The following is a 24,627-nucleotide window of genomic DNA, read 5'->3' on the forward strand; positions in this document are numbered from 1 at the left end:
TAGGTGATGGAGATGAAGAGTACACTTATTGTGATGAGCACCGAGTAATGCATAAAATTGCTGATTCACTATATTGCATATTTGAAACGAATATAACTATACTGGAATTAAAACAAAACAAAACTAGTGAGACCAGGGCACTCTCCACACACAGGTAATAACCAAAGCAATGTTACCAGGTAAATCTATGTAAGGACAGGTATTTAAAAAAAGGTATAAGGAAAACACAGGGAAGATAGTTACACTTAAGGGACAAGTAGAATAAGAATAAACCATGAAAGAAATTAAAAATGCCAGGAAAGCAAAAGGAAAACCAGGCAAGTGTGGGGACACTGGAGCCAAAGGAAGAATGGCAACAAGGAAGGGGTGGTCTGGCAGTGCGACCTTTCCCCACAATTACAAGTCCTCCCTTTAAAGAACATGAAATTAGGGGTGTCTGGCTGGCTCAGTCAGTAGAACATGTAACTCTTAGTCCTGGGGTTGTGAATTCAAACCCCATGATGGGTGTAGAGATTACTTGAAAATAAAATCTTTTATTTTTAAAGATCTTATTTATTTGACAGAGAGAAAGAGAAAGCACAACCAGGGGGAATGGCAGAGGGAGAGGTAAAAGCAGGCTCCCCACTGAACAGAGCCCAACTCAGGTCTCAATCCCAGAAGCCCAGGATCATGACCTGACCCCAAGGCAGATGCTTAACTGACTGAGCCACCCAGGTACCCCTGGAAATAAAATCTTTTAAAAAGTAAAGAGCATGAAACTAAAACTGCAGGTATACTCCATCACAGATTTGGTTTATGAAAAAAGATAAAGCAGCACGGAATCAGCAACATCATATTCAGAGAAAATACCCTGGCCTTAAATCAAAAGAGTGGTGCATGAATGTACATTTAAACATCTCAATCTGAAATAAGACATTTAAAGTATATATTATGTTTATGATTCCTATGCTGATCTAAATGATTTTTTTTTTTTTTTTTTTTTACTAAACCACTGATTACTGTCTCTGTGTTACACTTGAGAGTCTTCCTACAATATCTAAAAATTATCCTGATTTTCAGGCTTAACATGATATCTATTCTGGTAAATAAGGTGGGATACAATGTTTCATAATCTGTCCAAACCCAACTCCTTACTTTCCTTTAAGAAAAAGGAACTTGCAACCCACTGTTCTATCTGTTTCAAAACTAGGTTTCCTCCCAGAAACAGAAGGATAGGTCAAAAACTTAAGCCTGCTAGTGGAAAAGAAGGAACTTCTTATAGAAAAAGCAGCTACAGGGGCACCTGGGTGGCTCAGTGGTTGAGCGTCTGCCTTCAGTTCAGGTCATGATCCTGAGGTCCTGGGATTGAATCCCACATCGGGCTCCTCACAGGGGGCCTGCTTCTCCCTCTGCCTATTTTTCTGCCTTGCTCTCTGTCTCTCATGAATAAATAAATAAAATCTTTAAAAAAAGAAAAAAAGAAAGAAAGAAAAAGCAGCTAGAGTCACATAAAGAATAAGAAGTTGAAGGCAAATTCAGTAACAGGAAATTTTCATACTACTCATCCACAAGATGAAATCTGAATAGCCTTTGCTTTTCTATGAATGGGAGCTTTGTAGGTTTTTTTCTGTTTAAATACTATATTCTGAAACATCATCATGATACATTTATTTATACAGGACTATGATTTTTGATTGTCTGTGAGTCAGTATCTCATACCAATGGTCTCCTTTAACTCCAAGGTTTGTCTCATGATCCACAGTCCTCTCTCTTAAACAAGGCTCCCTCTTCTCTCTCTGGTCTGCTGTTTGTAAGAGGAGTTCATTTTTCTGAAGGCCATCACTAATAGAGCAGACGTCAGAGAAATAAATCTTAACAAGATTGGGGGGCCTGGGTGACTCAGTCAGTTTAAGTATCTGACTCTTGATTTCGGTTCAGGTCATGATCCCGGGGATGATGATCCCTGTATCAGGCTCCATGCTGGGTGTGGAATCTGCTCAAGATCCTCTCTCTTCCTCTCCCTCTGCCCCTACCTGACCACTCCCTCTTTAAAAAAATAAAATAAAATAATTAAAAAAAAAAAAAACAATGGGAGGAAGAGGAAGAGCCAAACCGACTGAGCCACAGAGAGAACAAAGTAAGAACTTCACATGTATCATTGCAAACAGCAGAAGATTCTCTGTGTAGAAGCCACATGTAGCTGGATTATGGATTCTAAGCAATAATTATAAACCACAGTTCTGTACTCCAGAAAACTGGAAAGGAGAGTATTGCTTCTCTTTTATCCTTGGGAAAGCAGATAAAGAATCTGATTTCCTGAAAGATGAGAGCTTAATGCATGAGCCCATTTTCAAAACGAGGCATGAAAAAGAGGAACTTATCAAAAGTGTAGAAACTTAAGTGCTTCTGTGACTTTTTTCAAATATAATAATGTGAAAATAATCCCCTGGGATTAATTTTGCAATGAAATTTCTATATTGTGAAATTCTCTTTAGAATAACGTAGAATTTTCACAAACTGTGATCAAAAAGTCTTTTATTAACACTAATTATCATTAATATGCATTCTTTAGTTATTTTGCAATCTTGCTTTTACTTTTAGTCCCTCTTATGATTTTTATACCTTTGTTCACTTCTGGATGATATAAGACCTATGTATCCCAAAGTCATCTCCTCAGCTATGACAGAAAAAGGGATGTGATTAATAGTTACTACTTCATCATTTGGTACAGAGTAAAAGAGGAAACTAACACTGTTGTATTTCCAAGATAAAAATAAATATTATTTGATTTTTCTCTCTTCTTTCTTAGAAGTGAAATTCTAAGGTATCTATTAATTTAAAGAAGGTAACCATAGAAAACACTATTTTTCTTCTTACCTGGCAAGCTTTCGCTATTATGTCTGATGGGGTATCTTGTGAAAAGGCTGGTCTTAAAGCAGCTCCCACCTAGGAAAATGAATACAACCATCTTGTTTTTAAAGATAAGTAGTAAACATAAAGCCTCTTGTGTCCTTGGAGATGAAAACACACAAAATACATCTTTGTTATTTTCCTTTTTATCACATCTCTCTTATCTCTCTTTTGAGTTACAATAAATTCAAACATATCATTTTTCTTTTGCTTTCCAGGAGGTTATAATCATTATCAAATCTATATGAATGCTATACCAAAACAGGCAATTAATCTTGCTTCTTTTTCCTTTGTTTTTGTTTAATAGTAAACAGGATTTTCTGACAAAGTCACAGGTTCCCTGGAACAGAAAACTGCTATTCTTTTTTTATTCTGTCTATATTTTCCTGAATGAATTTCTAACAGTATTTACCTCATGAGTGAATCTCATATAACTGGATCAATTCCTTTAAATAATTGGTTAGTACTAAAAATTCACATAGTCACTCTAGTCACTCAGACACCATTTCACCTCAAAAAAAAAAAAAAGCTTTAAAAGAAGGATGCTCAAGAAATATTCATTTATGTACAGTTGTCATAGTAGTAAGTGAAGGAAAATGAGCTTTAGTTTTATTTTTTATTTTATTTTTTTTTTGAGCTTTAGTTTTAATAAGCCAATCCAGTCATAGGTTCTTAGATATATTAGATTTGATGTGTATGAACTGAATAAGGAATTAAATACAGTCAATCCCTAATTTAACACATCTTTCCTTACACGAGAGAGTCAGTCACTGAGATTTATCAATAGCAGTTTAGAAATGGATCCAGAGTCCCTCTCCATGACTAAAAACACATGACAACTAATTGCAGTATTGGTAGTACAGTTATCAATTAATCACAGAGCTGGTGCTGGCTCCTGTACTGAAGAAGAAAGAGAATATACTATAAAAGAGATTGCTGGGTTGACTGATAAAACTGGAATATGCTGGACTATATAGAAGTAATATATCAATGCTGAATTTCCTGAAGTTGATTAACTGTTCCGTTATATAAAACAGTGTTCTTGTCCTTTGGAAATACAGACTGAAGTATTCAAGGGTAAAGGACATGATTTAAAGAATTATTCTTGTAATTTTTCTGTGAGTTTAAAATTAGTCCTAAATAGGGATCCCTGGGTGGTGCAGCAGTTTAGCACCTGCCTTTGGCCCAGGGCGCGATCCTGGAGACCCAGGATCGAGTCCCACATCGGGCTCCTGGTGCATGGAGCCTGCTTCTCCCTCTGCCTATGTCTCTGCCTCTCTCTCTCCTTCTGTGTGTGACTATCATAAATAAATAAAAATTTTAAAAAAAATTAGTCCTAAATAAAAAGTCAAAATTAAACAAAACAACAAACTTCATTCTTATAGGTTGAATATTTGCGAATAAGTAACTATATACAGGTTTTCTACAGACAGTTGGGCTAGAAGTCATAACTTCGTCACCTGTACGTAGGATGGCAAAACAATGAGGCATACATTATTCACCCTTTTTAATTTTGTGTGTGTTTGAGTATAGTTTTTAGATGAGGTGTTGTGTATCAGAAGTTAAGGTTCTGGTATAATTACAGTAAAAAAATATGTGTCTTTTTTTGCTAATTTAAGTTTCTTTGTCTTCATATAACCCATCATTACCAGGATTATTGTGCCTCAGTTCAAGAACACAAAAAAGTTATAAATCTCAGGGGAAACAAGTATCTCTGTTTAGAATAAAATAAAATATTTTTTGAAGATATAGAATTCTTTCAGTAATATTTTTAACTGCTGTTATTAAAAGTTATCCTTCGATATACAATGCTGCCCTCTTTATTTCTAAAAATGCTTATCAAGTCTTGACATATAAAAGTAATGTCAATAAATCCACAACACTCTTTGAATGTCCTTTTATCTTTTAAATGGCATAGCTAAACATCTAAACACAAGGCTGAAAAGCTAGGCTGCAATTCTATTCTAGTTTTATCACCAATACATTATCAGAACTTAAAAATAGTGACAAGTTTTATACTATTGTTTCAACTGCAGGATTCAACTATGTAACAGACAATGGGAATAAAGATATGCAGTTGAAGTTCCAAATATATTTCTCTAGGGAATCTTCACTCCTTTAATGATCATGCAAAGGTTCAATTTTAAGTTTTAAATAAACAAAGTATCTCACATTAGCTTGATACTGCTCTAAAATCACATGGCCTGGAAATTCTGGCTCAGGCACAGATGCAAATTTCTTGATAATGTCTTCAAGTGCTTGGAGCCCAGCCATCCGCAGCTGGTTACTATGATCTGTTGCAGCCATGAATGCCATGCGAATTAGGTCAGAGAGATGAAGTACCAACAGGTCATCTAAAAATAAAAAATAGAAGGCAAAAAGGAAAACTTCTCCAAAAACAGGTATAACAGAAAAATATGAAATGAAATTTCTTTACAAAAACACTTATATTCCCGATATTTCACTATGTTTAAAAATAACAAAGATACACTTTCAAGAAAGCTTGTATATCATAATTTCTCAAGAACATTGGTAAATTTTTACACAATATGGGAATAAAGATGACATTACTGGATGTACAATAACATTTGAAGCAAAATAACTGACTAGCATAACTTTCCCAAAAGGAGTTTGTAATCCTTTTAGAAAGAGTTGGCAGATTTTCCTGTTAAGAACTAGTTAGTAGGGGATCCCTGGGTGGTGCAGCGGTTTGGCGCCTGCCTTTGGCCCAGGGCGCGATCCTGGAGACCCGGGATCGAATCCCACGTCGGGCTCCCGGTACATGAAGCCTGCTTCTCCCTCTGCCTGTGTCTCTGCCTCTCTCTCTCTCTCTCTGTGTGACTATCATAAATAAATAAAAATTAAAAAAAAAAAAAAAAAAAAAGGACTAGTTAGTAGGGCAGCCCCGGTGGCTCAGCGGTTTAGCACCGTCTTCAGCCCAGGGTGTGATCCTCGAGATCCAGGATCGAGTCCCGCATCAGGCTCCCTGCATGGAGCCTGCTTCTCCCTCTGCCTGTGCTTCTCCCTCTCTCTCTCTCTCTCTGTTTCTCATGAATAAATAAATAAATCTTAAAAAAAAAAAAAGAACTAGTCAGTAAATACTTTTGGTTTTGCTGGCCATATAATTTCTATCACAACTATTCAACTCTGCTTTTGTAGAATGAAGTCATAAACCCTGTGTACATAAATGGGTGTGCTGTGTTCCAATAAAGTTGTATTTTTAAAAAAACAGGCTATGGTCTGGATTTGGACTGTAGGAAGTAGTTTCCCAACCTCTACTCTAGAAAAGACTTTTATAAAGATAAGATGTAGAAAAGGGAAGTCTTTTTCCTTTTAGAGTAAAAGCTACCCCAGATCTGCCCAAAGTTTAAAAGCAAGTCTCAAAAGAATTCAAAAGATACAATTTAACTACATCCCAGGACAAAGTCCAGCACTATTTAAAGGAATACAACAAAATCCAGCACTACTACTATAAAATGTCCAAATCTGGCATATAATAAAGAATTACCAGGGATGCAAAGAAGCAGGAAAATAGATCTTGTAACAAGGAAAAAAAAAAAAAAAACCCAAACCCTCAGTAAACAGAAACAGATACAGAAATGAAAAAGATGATGAAATTAGCAGACAGGGAGCCTAAAACAGTTGTCATAAATATGTTGCCTATATTTTAAAAAGAAAATGAAAATCTGAGCATATTGAAGAGAGAAGTAAAAGACAGGGGAAACCACAAATGAGACTTGTAGAAATTAAAAAAAAAATACCTGAAATGAAAAATATACTGGATAAGATTATTAGTGATTAGTTACTGAAAAAGAAAAGATTGGTGAACTTAAAGACACAGCAGTTGAAGTTATCTAAAAGAATTTATCAAGCTCAAGTACTCTAAAGTTCTTCAGGAGGCTGCAAGACTCCCAAAGTCTTTTGGAAGTAGTTGTAACCTGTGGCTCAGCTGGATTTCCAAAGAACTTCTACTTCAACAAGTTTCTGTGGTTATTGCTATTGTAAAGGTTTTTCCAAATCCAAGGAGATGAACTCCTACAGTAGGAGAGTGGGAAGGGGCATGGGGCAGAAACTCTAAAATAAGGAGAGAATTAGGGGGCTGTTAGAGGTTTATTATATTCTGGGAGTAGTTCCATACAACTAAAGCACAGTGGATACAAGGGGAGATAAGGATGATACAGGAAGAGCCTGGATAGTACATTTATTTGGTCTATAACTTTGAAAAGTACGCATTGACATGACTGTTCAGAATGGCAGGCAATGGGAACTAGAAAGGATCCTGTTTCAGCGCAGAAGAATGAAGCATGTCAGATACTGGAATCTAGGTTGGAAAGCTGTTATATCAGCTTACTATGTGAAGCACTCAGCAAACAAAGACAGAGAATATAGGCAATCCACCCACACACACTGCGAGTAAATTTCAAGTATGGAGAGCACTCTCCTCTTTCAAGGATATATAAATAAATAAGCCTATGAAGAAAACACACCCAAACAAAATAAAGACTCTGAAGATTCAGAAAGAATTATTCTCAAAAATAATTTTCTATAAAAATCAGAATAAAATATAGAAAATCACTTGATACCTCAATAGGATGCAAAAAATCCTTGCTGCTACAGAATAAGAACAGAAAATCATAAAGAGTCAAAAGGATATGATACAACGAAGGTAGAAAAAAGACAAAAAACTTAAAGGAAAACTAAAAACAAAAGAAGACTTAAGATCCATTATGGGGGCAGGAAACAGTAAAACATTATCAATGATATAAAGGGAAAACTTGTGAGGATCTCTGAAAATGCAGGCAAAAGACAAGATACAAATAATGAGAGAAAAAGCATTAAATGCAAAGAAAAGAAGCCAACCTAAGGATCTTCCCTATTCCCTAAATGTCACACTTATCATGCCTTTATGAATTCTCTTTAGGGGCGTCTGACTCTTGATTTCAACTCAGGTTATGATCTCAGGGTCACGGAGCCCCCATACCGGACTTCACTCAGGGCAGAGTCTGCTTGAGATTCTCTCTCCCTCTCCTTCTGTCCCTATACATGTGGGTGTGTGCATGGGTGCAAGTGTACTTTCTCTCTCTCTCTCTCAAATAAATCAATCTAAAATGAACAAACAAATCATCTTATTTTCTTTGCTTATAATAAACCAGTGTGGAAGGCAGAATAATGGTGCTCAAATATATCTACACCCTAATCCCTACAACCTGTGAATATGTTAACTTACATAGCAAAAGATGGCTGGTAGATGTGATTAAGGTTATGGGCTCTGAAATGGAAATTATCCCAAATTTAACAGGTGGGCCCAATCTAATCACATAAGCCTTAAAAGCAGAGCACTGCTCTTGGCTGTGGTCACAGCCATGTGACTTCTAAAGAAGGATCACTGAGACTGTCAGTGCTGTTGGCTTTGAAGATAGAGGGGGCCACAACCAAGGAATGCAGGCAGCCTATGGAAGCTGAGAAGAAAAGACTTCTGGAAAGCCTCCAGAAAGGAAGGTAGCCCTACTGTTACCTTGATTTTAGCCCAGTGAGACTCATGTTGGACTTTCTGACCTATAAGAATGGTAAGATAAAAAATGTATGTTGCTTTAAGTCACTGAATTTGTGGTCATTTGTTATAGCAGCCATAGAAAACGAATACAACTAGCTTCTTCTACCTGGAAAATCTTTCCTCTGCCATTAAAAATCCAGTTTCAAAATCACCTTTTCTATGAGATCTTCCCTGGCTCTTCAGAAAATGCATACTACTCTTTTATGTCCCCAAAATACTCCATCATAGCACTACTGGAACATATAATTGTTTGAGAGATAAGTCTTTCTGTCCTCTAGAAATTCTTCAAGGATATGGGCTATGGCTTCTTCTTTGTATCTTCAGTGTATAGCAAATAATAGGATTTGGTAAATATTTGACAAATAATGACATGAATAAGGACACCGTGTTCATGATATATTGTGCTTTGCTGATAACTAATTGTACATTCAGATTCATATTTTATACATAGAGTACCACTATTTTACTTTTTGTTTGTTTTATAGTTCATTTGTGAGTTATAGTAAACTAAAAGGCGTTTAGTAATAAAGTAAACTAGAAGGAATTTTCATGTATAGACTTCAATATTATGAGTACATATAGTTTGTTTTAAATATGTAAAAAAAAAATGACAGGGTGATGAGGAGACAACAAAGTACAAGACAGAGAGTCTATTACTCTTCCACCACTCTCAGCTTCTCTGGGTCTCCTGATCTGTAAAATGAGAATATTGGTCCTGATGATCTCTTGGTAAACTCCCTAGGATATCTGATCCAGGGAATTATGGGATATAAAAAGTTTACAAAAGATAAAAAAGTGTCAGGTTTCAGGAACAGTTTTCACTTTTTCAAAAATACCTAGGAGCATTTCTGAAATCTAAGAGTTTGAGTTGAATTGAATGATAGCATTCATGAGTTCTGACATTCTTCACAGCTGGGACTGCAAAATTTATGTACCTTAAAGTTTTGCCATCTCTTTTATGCTTAACTGCTAACTAGGACAAAGTACAAAGGATATGTAAGTTATTGACATTGTTATCTTTAGGGCACGTGACTTAGATACCTCTACCTTAAGAAAGACAGGCATACACCTTTGGACCATCTTCTTCAACTTATCTTGCAAACATAGGTCAGAGGATGGGTAGTATGATTAATGGACAGAAAACAAAGGTAAAAGGAACTTCTAAGAAATGAAAGGCAGTCTGAAACATGTTACATAGCAGCAAACCTGTATTTCAGATCTATAAAAATACTTTGGGGAAAAGAAGAACTGATCTTAAATTTACTTGTAGGGTTTCGTAGTTTAGCAGAACGTGCCATGGCAAGATCAAAGTGGGCCTGGTCCGCATTCTCACACAAATTAATGATTCGGCACAGGCAATCTGCAGCGAACACCCGAGTGGCCCAGCGAGGTGCCACAAAGGGCTTTGATTTATCTTCTTCGCCTAGTGTGGTAAACATGGTATCATCATCCATCTCATCTTTCTTCTCAGCTTCCTCATCTTTTCCACTACTTAAGGGAGTTGCAGTGCTCATATCTATAATAAAACCAAAGCATAGGACAATCTCAAATACGGCAAAAATGATGTTTTTGAACTTGCATTAATGTTACAATATTTCTAATAAAAAAGGACTCAATTCTTACTCCTTTGAAAACAGAATTGGCAAATTTTTAAAAAATCAATCTGAAAGCAAAGAAAGGATAACATAAAAGTGCTTTACATATTTTACTAGTTTTACATACTGTGTTGAATACAGAGTTAACCTGGGATTTTTATACACGAAAATTTAGTTTGAATTTAGTTATTTTCCCTAAATCAAGAAAGCTCATTAGTTTGTAACATAATTCACCTTCAACATTTATAGATGAAAATTTATTAGCATTTTTAAATGTAAGCTCAAATTCATATATATGTATCTATATCTCTTTTTATGTATCTATATCTATACATTTACATGTACAGATTTATACCAGAGGAACATATTTTATATATTAAATACATACCACTAGAAGCTGCCAGGACATCTTTACAAAGCATTAACCAATGGGAAAGTTTTTCTACAGCCAGTGATGAGAGCATATGCCCCAAAGTATCATGAATATCAGAACATAATTTTCTATCTGTCTCCCGGTCTAGCATTCCAAAAAGAAGTCCCTCAAGACCAGTTTCTGTTATATTAACACCTTGGTGCCGGCAATGGATATCACTTCGAGAACTGACTCCAGGTGCAAAAGGATTGATATCTGAAAAGCAATTTTTACAAATGAGCTTGTATAGGATTTTGCTGTATACTACAGGTAACAATTATGTTAAAGACCCAGGCTTACATGTAAATTCAAAATTACAACAAAACAAGCTAGCTATATGTAGAATTGATATTCTCCAGTTTATATATCCTTAGATTTAGAATTGACTCTGACAATAAAGGCAAAACTATGATCTTTAAGACTGATTATTCTGAGGTATTTTAAACAAATCTCCATAGAAAACTCAATAAATATATTATTTCATTCTAAAAAAGAGAAAAGTGTGGGAAAGATGTGGGAAAGACATATTCTAAGTAGATTTAAAAGACTGAAATATAATTATTGTTATATTTATTGGAAGAACAAACTGAAATTTATTTAGTCTTATAGAACAAGTTGAAATTTATTCAGTCTTATAGTTCAGATTCTTAAAAATCTATAAAGCCAGAACACAAATTATAAATGGATTTCACTCTAAAAGATCATTTAAAAACTGGGAAAATCAGGGTGCCTGGGTGGCTCAGTGGTTGAACATCTGCCTTCGGCTCAGATCTTGATCCCCGGGGTCCTGGGATGGAGTCCCACATCAGGCTCCTCACAGGGAGCCTACTTCTCCCTCTGCCTGTGTATCTGCCTCTCTCTCTCTCTGTCTCTCATGAATAAATAAATTTTAATTGATTAATTAATTTTTTAAAACTGGGAAAATCCTTTCTAAGAAACATATGGTAATAGTCATTTTGAGTGGGGAAATGGATAAAATAGGTGAAGGGGATTAAGAGGCACAAACTTCAAGCTATAAAGTAAGTAAGAGGCTTGAAGAGTACAACATAGGAAATATAGTCAACAGTATTATAATAACGTTGTATAACGACGAATGGTGACTACATTCATCACGGTGAGCACTGCATCATGTACAGAATTGTGGAATCACTATGATGTATACCTGAAACTAATATAAAATTATATGCCAATTATACCTCAATTAAAAAAGTAATATTGTTATAAATAGTAGTCAAATGTCTTGCTTTATCTGAAAAGCTTTTTTTCTTATAAACACCAGAAGCTGTACAACTGGTAACCTTAAGAAGAATTACTAGGAGGCTCCAAGTTCTAAAGCCCTTTGAACCTTGAAAAGTGTAAGACAAAGGGATGTAAACTGAAAGTGGTTCTTTTAGTTGAGTCACTCTAAAGGCAAAATAAGGGGAAGTTTGCAGAAAACAGCCACAATGAGAGGAATACTGATAGCAGGAAAAGTCAAAAGAAAAGGTTCCAAGGAAAGAAAACATTAGCAAGAAATTAGGCGCAGAGGCCTATTTTTCACTTAGCAGCTGGTAGTGAATATGTTGCCACATCAGGAATTAGATTCCTACAACATGAATTTTCATAGCTACATGCAAACCACTGAATTAAGAGAACATTGAGGGTGCCTGGGTTGTCAGTCAGTTAAGCATCTGACTCTTGGTTTTGGATCAAGTCATGATCCAAAAGGGGAGGGGGAGAGAGAGAAAACACTGATCATTGAAGATGAATTCCTAAAAGAGGAATCGCTAGGTCAAAGGGTAAACTGACAAAAAATACTGACAAATCAGAAAATTTGTATGACTTTACATTTCTTTCTACCAGCAGTATAAGACAGTTTTCTTTTATCCATACCTCTCCCAGTGCTGGTTATAATTATTATTTTCTTTTTTTTTAAGATTTTATTTATTTATTCATGAGAGACACACAGAGAGAGGCAGAGACATAGGCAGAGGGAGAAGCAGGCTCCCTGAAGGGAGCCTAATGCAGGACGCAATCCCAGGACCCTGGGGTTCACGCCCTAAGCCAAAGGCAGACACTCAACCGCTAAGCCACCCAGGCATCCCTAAAATGATTATTTTTAATTTGGTCAAGTTTATAGAAGAAAAATGCTATCTTACGATTGTATTGACTTGCAATTATTTAGTCACTGGAGGTTGAAAATATTCATATGTTGATATTTCTATTTTTTTTTAAGATCTTATTTATTCATGAGATACACACACAGAGAGAGAGAGAGAGGGAGAGGGAGAGGGAGAGAGGGAGAGAGGGAGAGGGGGAGAGAGAGAGAGAGAGAGAGAGAGAGAGAGAGGGAGAGGGAGAGAGAGGCAGAGGTACAGAGGGAGGAGAAGCAGGCTCCATGCAGGGAGCCTGATGTGGGACCCGATCCTGGGACCCTGGGACTATACCCTGAGCCAAAGGCAGATGTCCAACCGCCAAGCCACCCAGGCGCCCCAACATTTCTTCTTTGATGAAACCTGTTTCTTATTCTCTCATAATTTCTATAGATGCAGAAGATAGTTAATATAGCAGACCTGAGATGTCTTATACGGCCTGATATTCAGATTAGGCCTCAGCCAGCATCCCAGAGAACTGGGTTTCAGGACAGTTCCCACCATTTCCTGGTCAAAATAGCTCACTATGCCTAAGCTATTTGTACAAACAGTATGGTTCATGCTGAATACCTACTTGCCTTCAAATGTCTGGACTTTTGGAACATGCGAGGCAGAACATGCCTAGTAAACAAGCACTCAATAAAAACCTTGGGCACTGGGCCCCTGACAAGCTGCCCTGGTAGACATTTCATATACGCTGTTCATGACTCATTGCTGGGGAGTCGAGCAGCTTCTGTGAGACTTCATGGGGGTGTGGGCCTTGGAAATCTGTGCCTGGTTTGCTCCAGACTTCATGCCAAGTGCCTTTTCCCTCTGCAAATTTTGCTTTGTATTGAATTGCTGTAATAAATCATAGCCATAAGCATGACTATATGCTAAGTCCTCCTCCTGCATCATCAAACCTCAGGGTAGTCTTAGGAACTCCAACACACTAAGCTTTTAAGCTTTAAGAACATTAAAATATAAATTTGCACATTTCAATGAATAAAATAAATTAATAAATATATTTTACAAATATTTTCCCCTCTTAGTTTGTCTTTCAATTTTGATTATGGTGACTGACATGTATAAGTTTTAAAATTTTATATGTATTGAGAATTGTAGAATTATCTTTGGTGCTATGTTTTCTCTTTTAAAAACAATAATGTCTACTATATAAACAACTTCTTTCTACATTCTACAATACAGTATATTTGTTAATAGAGCTCTTATACTATGCAAAAAATTGAAGTTATTTTAGTATCTTGCTTCTCAGTTCTTAAGCAACTTCTATGCATTAGAAAGCTCTTACAAGTAAAAATTTTCTCACAATAGGGAAAATATCTGTCAGTTAAGGTCTGAAAAGTGCGTGAGCAACCTATCCCTAGAGACCAAAATGCCAGCTATGAAATTCAAGCTTTGGTTGAATTCCTCCCAAAACGCATTAAAAACTGGAGAAAGCAAAGATCTACCTTTTGCTACCCAAACACTTACTGACATTTTTGTTTTATTGGTTACTCTAGCCTTACCTTCTTGAGGAAAAACTACATCACAAAGGGTCACCTAGCATCAGAGACTGGAAGCTTTCAGGTACCCCCAAAATAGACAACTTCTCTTTCCAGAAGTCTATTAGTGATACAAAGTAATATCCTTAGGGTTAGTTATCCATTATATAGGTAAATCATCATGAAGGGATGGCACAAGTATCTTGATATTAAATGATATTTAGTTTTTTTTTTTTTTTTTTAGCTCCAAACCTTAAAAAAGGTAAAAGGTGTAAAATTACCAAGAAAATTATACGGGAATTTTCAAAGTGATAATGGTTTTATTTTACCTAAAATAAGAAGACTGACCATACTTCAAAGAAAAAATGTTGAAGAGCAATATGTATTTGAAATCTTAAAGTATTTAAACAAAAAGAATATTGACTGATAAAGTAACTTACTAGTACCAGCATTTTCCTTATCACCTGCATTTTTTGCTAGGCTCATGGCATATTCACATACTTCAGCTGCTTCCCTTTGTGCAAGCTGCCGGAGACAAGCCACAGCTGCTCGGCGAAGTAGCAAATGGGAGCTACATAAATGAACCTGTAAACCATAGCATATTAGACAATTTCTTTAAAAAATTGGAATTTCATTTGCCTAATGAATATGTATTAACACCTTACTTGTAAAGAGGCTCTTCATTTAACAACAGAATATATCAGTTAATACATCAGTTGTTAAACATATAGCCAAACGATGTACTTTTGGAAAAATAATCAATGAAGTATATAAGGAATATTTTAGTGGCCAAAATAACTGTCCCAAGACCTGGTCACTATAAATCATATAATATACTTACATAAAAATCTAGAAGGATCTCGTGCACATCTCATTTTACTCAATATGGTCCTACTAAATATTATCATCTAAATTTTTTTTAAGTGCATGGAGGTTATATACAGCCAATGGAAAGTTAGGAGGTAGGGCACACAGCATGAATTGAAGGAAAAGAAGGGTATTTATTTAAATAAAAAAATAAAATCAAGCAAACATAAACACCTGGAAAGAATTCCAAAATGGGCCCTTTTGGAATAGAATTGTTTTTAATCTCAAAAGTTCCTGAAAGAATCAATGTAGTACACTTTAATACATGAAGTGAAGTATAAGACACAGCACAATAAGATGATTAAGACCTCAAGCTCTACTTGCTAGACTGGGTTTGAATCTTGGTTGTCCCTGACTCCTGTGTGACCTTAGGCAAATTACTTAACCTCTCTGTGCCTTGTTTGCCCACAGGCAAATGTAGAGAGTAATTCTTTGTAGGAATATAGTGAAAATAAAATAAGTTAATGCCAGTATTTTGCTTAGGACAGTGATTGAGAAATGTTATTTGCTCAATATATGTTAGCTATTATCATTATTACTATAAATCTGATTCATCAAGAAAATACTAAATTATGTTCCATGTGCTTGCCTTTTAAGCAAGGAGTTAAGAAATATATTTTAGAAAAAAAATCTCATCCAGAAATAGTGTAGGGGGGTAATAACTATACAGAATACAGCACCTCTTCACAATGCTGAATAGTATTTTTATGCTACCAATATAGCATTTGTAATTCAACATGTATTTGCATAAAATTCATAGACCATAAAATTTATATCAAGTATTAAATATATCTAAATCTGTATCTATAAGGGGAGAAAACCTGACAGTTTTTTTTTTTTCAATAAAATGCTTTATTCACTCAATTTCCTTAAAATGAAGACATTTTGGAACTTTTAAATATCCTGTAATTAGAAATATTAAGCATGGTCATATGAGATGGGAAGAACAAGTCATTTAGACTCTCAGAGTTTCTGCCTTTTTATGTGTACAATGAGAACAATATCTGCTCTATCTTATGTAACTGTGGTAAGAATCAAATGACCAAATATATATAAAACAGAATACCATAAAAATTTAATTTAGTTGCAACTAAATAGAATTGTAGCTAAGAGGGGTGTCTGGCTGGCTTAGTTGGTGAAGCATGTAATTCTTGATCTTGGGGTTGTGAGTTCAAGCCCCACGTTGGACATAGTTTCCTCAAAAAAATTTTTTTTTATTTTGAAAAAAAAAGAAAAAAACAAAAAAAAAAGAATTGTAGGTAAGAAAATACACTCAACAAATATTGACTGGCAGTGCCAAAGAGGAAAAAAAATAATTTCTGTTTACTCTTTCCAAAAAATCCATTTTAATGATTCTGAGGCATATTTTGTTTTCCATTTTAACATCTCTAACATTAGACATGTAAATTACAATTGATGATGTGTTACAGTCACTGTAAACCAGGTAAAAGTAAAGACATATTTGTTTGTAAAACTCTCCCTTGGCATTTTGTAAAAGCCACAAAATACAAAATAGACCTCTACCTTCCTTAAAAAATGCCTGTTACTTTACACTGTATGTCACCTTGCTATCCCTTGTTGTGCCCACCATATACACATCTCACCCTGGACACCCCTGCTGTAACTGACATTTTCTACAATTATCCCAGATGACAAAAATGCCTATGTGTGGAATACTTCTATTCGGACAGGAGAACTCATAACTGTGGTTACATGATATGAAAAGCAGTTGCTAGGGTACCTGAGTGGCTCAGTTGGTTAAGGGTCTGACTCTTGATTTCTGCTCAGGTCATGACCTCAGGGTTGATGGGCACAGGGCCTGCTTAAGATACTCTTTACACCTCTCTCTCTGCCCCCCTCACCCACCCCACTCATGAGTGTGTGTGCGTACACACACACACACACACACATACTCTTTCTCTCTTAAAAAAAAAAAAAAAACAGTTGCTTGCCAAGAGGGAAATAACAATAACTCAGATAGGTGGTTATTCTTTCAAAAACATATTTTGAATAGTTCTTACATAACACAAATTTTAAATCTTTTATATAATTTAAAGATTACTATGGTAAAACTCCCCTCTCAATACATTTGCTGAAAAAATTGCATTTCATTTGTGTTAAGTATACATGTGGTTTTACATAACACTGACATTCTGCTGGCAATGACTGATTACAAATGAACAAGAAATTTATAAAAATCTGAACTGATTCCACTAATTTGAATGAACCCATGGGTGGACTATTTTTCACTGTGAAAAGATCTGGCAACAGAGATAGCACGGGGGCTTTTGGCAATGTGGAAACAAGACAACCCTGTGAAAGTCCCCCTTTCTCATCTCTATCCAGCCATGCCATGTCCTTCCAACCAACTACTTGTAATCTTACTACTCCAACATGCCTTGTAACAAAACCCTTGGTGTCCTGCTAATAAGGAAATAAATTTTGAGGTATTATCTTGTGTTAATACACAGGAAGCTCATTGTGTAGCCTATGGTTAATTGACAACCTCCACTGAAATAAAGAAATTCACATTATTACTTTACCAGATCCTCTTAAATGTGTTCCATCTCATAAGGTCAACCTCCATAGTATAATTATATTTAAGGAGAAAAAAAAAATGTAGAGAGGAACCAGACAGCCTGAAGAGTGTCTATATTTTCATCACATTTGTCAGTTATCTAGGCTGTATCATATAACAGTTTGATCATGTAGAGCCAACTTGCTCAAGATATGTCATCTATGCCCTCAGAGATTAGGCATTAGACCATGGTTTTGGGCAGGATGCTACATATCTTGTTGTAGAATGCAATCAGGTGTAAACTATTAATCAACTATTTTGTTTGTGGATGTTTTTTGTACACATTTCATGTGCATCTGGTTTCTGCCCTGCAGCACAATCAGATTCTGATTCAAAGAATCAGATTCTTTGATGGTCTAGGACTGGTTCAGTTTTCCCTGGTCTATGGTGAAACAAGATAAAATCTTGTTGCATAAGTAAAATATACCACATCAGATCTAACATCTAATATGTCAGCCTTTCAGTTCCTTCACCCTATCCTGGATAACCTTCTCCTCCCTTTACGTGAGCAATATCCTCCCATGGTTACATCTACAGTGCCTTTCTTTCTCCCTATATATCAGCCTCCTGCTGTCTTTGCTTTCCTCTTATATCCAAAGGAGACCTCGTAATGCATTATTGTAGCACTATCTTAACATCCTTATTTCTTTCATCCTGCTGTCATTTAATTGAATCTACTCGGCCAAAGTTCAACTATGAATGTATCAAAGTATCTGGCTGCTCAAAGGTTGGTTATAAGTGCTGGAGAAAAATCTTTAAAGGTGAACTGCTAGCATCATGAATCACACAATGGAGCAAAAGGGTCATTACCCTCAGCTGAACTCTTAGTATTACCACAGAATCTTCTATTTTTCCAGTTAGTTCAATTTCCTACATTCTATTCACCTCAAACTTCTGGCCTTCTTCTTTGCTCCCTCACTCATAAAACTTACCTTCCCTTTTAGTTGATCAAGAAGATACAAGTTATTAGATGATAGCCCCCCCAACTTCCAACCACCAAATCCAAAACCTCACCTCTATCTACACTCATCCTCTTCCCATTTCTTCATGTTGCACTGGGGGAGACATTCTCTTACTTGTGCCCTGGAAACTCTATCCTATCAGAAACTTTGGAGGGTTACCCATTCTCTGCCCCACACCTTAAACTCTTTCACCCTACTGGTTCCATCTTCTCAGCATGTATGTATGTATGTATGTATGTATGTATGTATGTATGTATGTATGTATTTATTCATGAGAGACACAGAGAGAGAGGGAGAGACACAGGCAGAGGGAGAAGCAGGCTCCCTGCAGGAGCCCAATGTGGGACTGGATCCCAGGACACCGAGATCATGCCCTGAGGTGAAGGCAGATGCTCAACCACTGAGTCACCCAGGTGTCCCTCATCTGCTCAGCATTTAAACTCTCACTTCTCACTACCGTAGGAGAAAAAGTATCACCTGACCACATCACCCCTTTGACATGTGGCCCTTAGTCCTCTCCTATAAAGTCAACTTTATTTTTTTTTAAGATTTTATTTTACTAGTGAGAGAGACAGAGAGAGAGAGGCAGAGACATAGGCAGAGAGAGAAGCAGGCTCCGTGCAGGGAGCCCAATGTGGGACTCGATCCTGGGACTCCAGGATCACACCCTGGGCTGAAGGCAAGCACTCAACCACTGAGCCACTTAGGTACCCCTAATGTCAACTTTAGAATGAAGTTTCTATTTGCATCCCATTGTTAGCCCATCTGGGTTTCCATTTTGTAACCATTCTGCTAGATGAACTCTTGTTAAAGACATCATGTGACAAAAGTCAAAGGACACATTATAGCTCTCATCTTCATCTCTCAACAATATGTGATATAGCTGACTATGCCTCTACTCCACTTGGCTACTGTTAACACTACAAAGTATTTTTCCTTTAATCTCTTAGATAGCTTCATATTTTTCCTGAATCTATTTCTTTTCCTAAATTTTATATGTGGGTTTCTCATTGATCACTTTTCCCCTAGTGATTTTAACTATTCCTGTCTTTATTTCCCATTTAAATTCTTATGCCTCCCAAATTTACCTTTCCAACAAATTTCTCTTTTCTGAGCTCCAGGCCATGAAACTAACCAGATGGCTAAAACTGAATTAATGATACCTACTCGTCCCAATCTCCTCCTATTCCAGTGTTACCAATCTCAGGAAATCACACTATATTCAAGTCAGGAACCTGGATTACATCCTTCTCCCTTTTCCTTATGGCCAAATAATCAATAGATTACACTGATTCTTTCTCTTAAATATTGCTCAATTCTATTTATTTTTCCCTATTTCCATTGCTGCCAACATAGAGCAAGTCATTATCATCTCCCTCCTAGACCACCATAATTCTCAAAGTCATTAAGCCCAAAATTTTAATACATCTAGATAGTCTATGTGATCTCTCACCTGGCTAAGTGTCCAGCTTCATTTTGTGCCCAGGCCCCACTCCCCCATCTCTCGGCCTAAACCACACCACCTAAACGGTTTCTCAAATCTATCACATATCTCCCCTTTGGGGTCCTTTCACATATTTTTCCCTCTGCCTAAAAATAAATGCTGTCTCTTGAAATGTCATGCTTTCTCCCCCAACTAATTCTTATTTATCCTGCAGATCACACCTTCAATAATCATTTCTTCAGGGACATCTTTTATGAATGCCTGGATTCTGAAAGGCTCCCCTGTTACATGTTTTCCTATAGCCTTTTCTAGCACTTTATTTATTTATTTATTTATCTTTTCTTAGCACTTATTTATAAATAATTATTATTGACCATGTCCCCTTGTAAACTACAAATTTCAGGATGGCAGAAGCTTTGTCTTGCCTCATCTATAAATATATTCCCAATACATTGCATGGCATGTGACATGTAGCTAGCTCTCAATAAGTACTTTTTAAGTGAACAAATTAAAAACTGTAACCCTCAGAAATCACTGATCAAATCTGAGGAGATAAAATTCTGAACGGGAAAGACTAAAAACATGAATGCATTCTTAGCCAAGAAATAAACAGTTCACCAAATACTTCTTAAAAGGTGAAAAAGGAAACCAGTACATAAAATGAACAGTCATAAATGACTCTTGAAGGTGAAACTCTAGAATGCACAATCCAGGAAACTTATCATTTTTTGTTTTGGTCTAGTTTAATCTTTTAGGAAACAAATTTGGGGTTTCCTAAATAAATCAATGAATGAAGCAGCTTATACTTACACACAAGCTAGGAACAAGACTAGACAGATTGACATGTCGTGGTGCAAACATGTGAAGTTGCTGAAGGCAAGATATGGCAGCCGCCTGAACAAGAGAATCTGAATGGTCCTGGGTTATTGCACAACCCACCAAACAAGAAGAACGAATGGTGGAAATTGTTGCTCCATTCCCTGGCAGCAAAATAAAATGTAAAATACTATTATTAGTATTACAGAAAATATTCCTAGAAAAAAATTATCTTCTAAATAACCCATATCTTCTAAATAAACCATTTCTGATCACTATTCAGATTGTTTTCAAGACAAATAGTCTGCAAAGTCCACAGAAATGATTTCAAAACATGATTGTATATGGATGATGATAATATATCCCTCCCAGATTTGGTCAGGTTTATATACATATTCCCTAGGAAACTATATTGTCTTTTAAACCCATCACTGTTTTATTTGAAAGAGCCAGAAGATTCCTCATTCTCTGTTTCTCTGTTCAGCCAATATTATAACTATATTATTTAATAACTTCAAATTCTATTTTGTTAAGAAGATTAATGAAAAGCTTTTACAGAGATAGGAAAAATAATAGTAGTATTATATACTGCCTGTATAAAAAATGTTTTGTCTAACATAAGTGATTTAAAATTTTTACCAGTGTAAAATAAAATAATTTTATATACATATAATGCCAAACAAGAAAATCATAGTCACATAGAGTCACATTCTAGTTTGAAATACATATTGTCTGATCATTATTGCATCAGAAAGCACTTGGTAAGTACCTATGTTTAGGTATTTATTCTGTTCATATTTTTAGGATAACACTGGATGAAAGAATTATCAACTTTTTCAAAGAGAACACGGAGTGCAAGAGAAAGACATGTCTAAATCACATATTTTCCAATTCCTAGCATTCTTCATTAAGATCTTTTCATTTTTGACTTCTTTCTTCTTTAAAATATTTGTCCAGATGGAGACAACACAACACAGTGGTTATGAAGGCATGCAAAGGAAATTGACCTGGGCTTCACCTCTGGCTCTGAACTACTCACAAGCTATACAAAACTGTAGCAAAGCTCTTAACCTCTCCCAGCCTTAGAGTAAAATGTGTAAAATGGAGAGATGCACCTATCTCAGGATGCTGTCAGATTTAAATGACACACGTATAAAAATCCTGACGCACTGAAAGCCTTTACTAAATGATAGGGGAAAAAAGGAAAACTCTGAAAATGGATGATATATTCAGGATAAATTCACAGTAATTTTCTGCATTCTGTGTTTCACTCAACCTTTAGTAAAATTATATCAGTGGAATTGTGTGGTTAGGATATGGCCTCAGGATCATAAATCTGCCACTCAGTTAAGTAACTCTTCACAAGTTACTTATCTTCTCTGAGCTTGGTTCCTCACAGAAAAATTATATAATATTATCTCCCTTAGCAGTGAGTTTTCAAACTATGCTCCTGATCCTTAGAGTTCAAAAAAACAGTGAAGCAGAAGTTCATGAAGAGAAGTGGAGGGTACTCCAGGACAAAGGAATTCCACTTTCATCTTCATCTTCATGGGGCTCCAGGTAAAACTTAATTTAGAAAGGCTTTCTCTAGGGGCGCCTAGATGACTCAAGTTGGTTAAGCCTCCAACTCTTGATTTTGGCTCAGGTCATGATCTTAGGGTTGTGAGACTGAGCCCCACGTTGGGCACAGAGCCTGCTAAAGATTTTCTCTCTCTCCCTTTGCCCCTCCAAGCTCTCGTTCTCTCTCTCTGTCCCCAAAAAAATTAAAAAAGGAAAAAGAAAAAAGGCGGGGGCACCTGGCTGGCTCAGTCGGTTAAGCCACTGCCTTCTGGTCAGGTCATGATCTCAGGGTCTTGAGATCAAGCCCTACATAGAGTTCCTGGCTCAGTGGGGAGTCTGCTTCTCCCTCTCCCTCTCTGCTTCCCTTGTCTGCACTCTCTCACTTGCAATCTCTCTTCAATAAATGAATAAAATCTTAAAAAATAAAAATAAAAAAGGAAGTCCTTCTCTGCTCAAAACTTCAAACAACAGTCAGTTATAATATGTTGTAGGGATTAAATAAAATAGCATATATAAAAAGAAGAGTTAAGGGGCGCCTGGGTGATTCAGTTGGTCAAGCATCTATTTTGGCTCAGGTCATAATCCTGGGGTCATGAGATCAAGCCCCAGGTTGGGCTCCCTGCTCAGCTGGGAGTCTGCCTCTCCTCTCTCTGCTGCTTCCCTTGCTTGCACTCACTCCCCCCCCCCTCAAATAAATAAATAAATTAATTTAAAAAAGAAGTAGAGTTGAAGGCCTTTGGTATATAACAAGCATTCAATACACAGTAATTATTATTAGTATTACAAGTTTTCATTAAGCAACATGATAGTGACATTCAGGAAATTGAAAGATAGCAATGTCTAGTTCCTTTAATCTAAGATGAATTTACTCACCTTGTAGCTCAGGGCCAACAGTAGTTATTATGGCACCCAAGCATCTACCCAAACACTGATGAACTTCCGTATGTGAAGGTGGAACTGTTAACAGCAAGGTAAGAACTAGAGATAATGTAGGTTCCACGTATCCACGATACATTGGGCCACTAGAATCCACTATTAGAGCAAGTGAATGAAGAGACCATGTCTGGAAAGAAATATAATTTTATTTAGTTGTAAGGAATAATTAGAGTACACTGAATTGGCTTTTTAACTTACATTTTAATAAATACTAACATCTTACTTTTTAGTCGATGATCTAAAAATACTTTAACCAAAGCAACTGATGTACAAATGTTATGTTTATGTTTCTCTGCAGCATGGCTTTGAGGGTCAAATAAAATTTCAATGATAAACTCATTTTCTTCTATTATAATGTACATATATTTCATAGATTCAAAGGACCATGACTTATATAATAAGCATTCTATTTAGTGGATGCTTATGGACAAATATATTTTTATTGCCTGTAGAGTTTTGCTAAAAAATGAACCTAAAATAGAATGACCATGACAATGTTCTGTACTCAGATACATTTCTACAGCAGTGATATTCACATATCAGCTCTTCAACTGCATTGAACCATTTCAGGCCCCTATTAATGCCTACTAAGCACAAAGTAATCTTATTGGTTAATAGTATTTACAAAACTAATCCCAGAACAGCATACTGTAATCAGCACAGGCCTGAGAAAATTAAATATCCTTTAAACTGCCTACATCCAGCTGTAAAAGAACTTACCTTTTATTTCTGCTGCTCAAAAGGAAAGCTATACTACAGGGCTGAGGACAAAGAGATCTCAACTTGCCAACATAAGATTAAAAAAATCCACATCTCAACTTCTACTACTACATCTCAACTCAATCTATAATCCTAGAGAACTCAGCAACCTGGCTTGGACAGATATGTACAGAATAAGAGTTAGCAAAAAGTTAATAGGGATATAGCAACTTGAGGGAGGAAGACTAGAGCAAACATTCTGGAGAAAATGATTAAATGTAAGAAACAGAGGTGCTAGCTGGCTCAGTCAGTAGAGCATGTAATATTTGATTTCAGGGTTCTGAGTTCAAGCCCCACATTGGGTGTAGAGATTACCTTAAAAAATAAATAATAAAAAATACATGTAAGAAATAAAAATTTCTTTAATAAAACTATAATACGAATTTTTTAGGCAATATAAGTACAAGGGAGATTCTAGAAGCGTTTTTTAAAAAACCCACAATTTATATTAAATATGCAATGGAAAACTGGGAAAAAAAATAGGTATTGTTAAAAACCAAAATCACTATCTTGAGGATCAAATGGAGGATTATCCTGTAATACTGAGTGAAAATAACAAAAAATAAAAATAATGAGGAAAAAAGACAAGATCTAATATATGAATGATACTAGTTTCAAAAAGAGAAAAAGATAAATTTA

At 36.0% G+C, this 24,627-nt stretch overlaps 1 protein-coding gene across 4 annotated transcripts in view; it reads right to left on the bottom strand.

Annotated features, from left to right (window-relative positions):
• Positions 1-24,627, bottom strand: part of HEATR5B (HEAT repeat containing 5B) — a 99,749-nt gene that overhangs the window by 30,810 nt on the left and 44,312 nt on the right. For all 4 annotated transcript variants that reach the window (XR_007402971.1, XM_025454178.3, XM_025454180.3 and 1 more), the window contains exons 20-26: positions 23,167-23,356; positions 20,728-20,897; positions 14,507-14,651; positions 10,427-10,666; positions 9,708-9,959; positions 5,062-5,243; positions 2,857-2,925 (exon numbers count right to left, since the gene is read on the bottom strand). Coding sequence is in view for 3 of the 4 variants with exons in the window: in XM_025454178.3 (XP_025309963.1) it covers positions 2,857-2,925; positions 5,062-5,243; positions 9,708-9,959; positions 10,427-10,666; positions 14,507-14,651; positions 20,728-20,897; positions 23,167-23,356 (1,248 nt within the window). In the remaining variant the exon portion in view is untranslated. The remainder of the gene's footprint in view (positions 1-2,856; positions 2,926-5,061; positions 5,244-9,707; positions 9,960-10,426; positions 10,667-14,506; positions 14,652-20,727; positions 20,898-23,166; positions 23,357-24,627) is intronic.

The sequence above is a fragment of the Canis lupus genome, chromosome 17, assembly GCF_003254725.2.
Source record: "Canis lupus dingo isolate Sandy chromosome 17, ASM325472v2, whole genome shotgun sequence".
In the NCBI taxonomy this organism is placed as follows: Eukaryota; Metazoa; Chordata; class Mammalia; order Carnivora; family Canidae; genus Canis; species Canis lupus.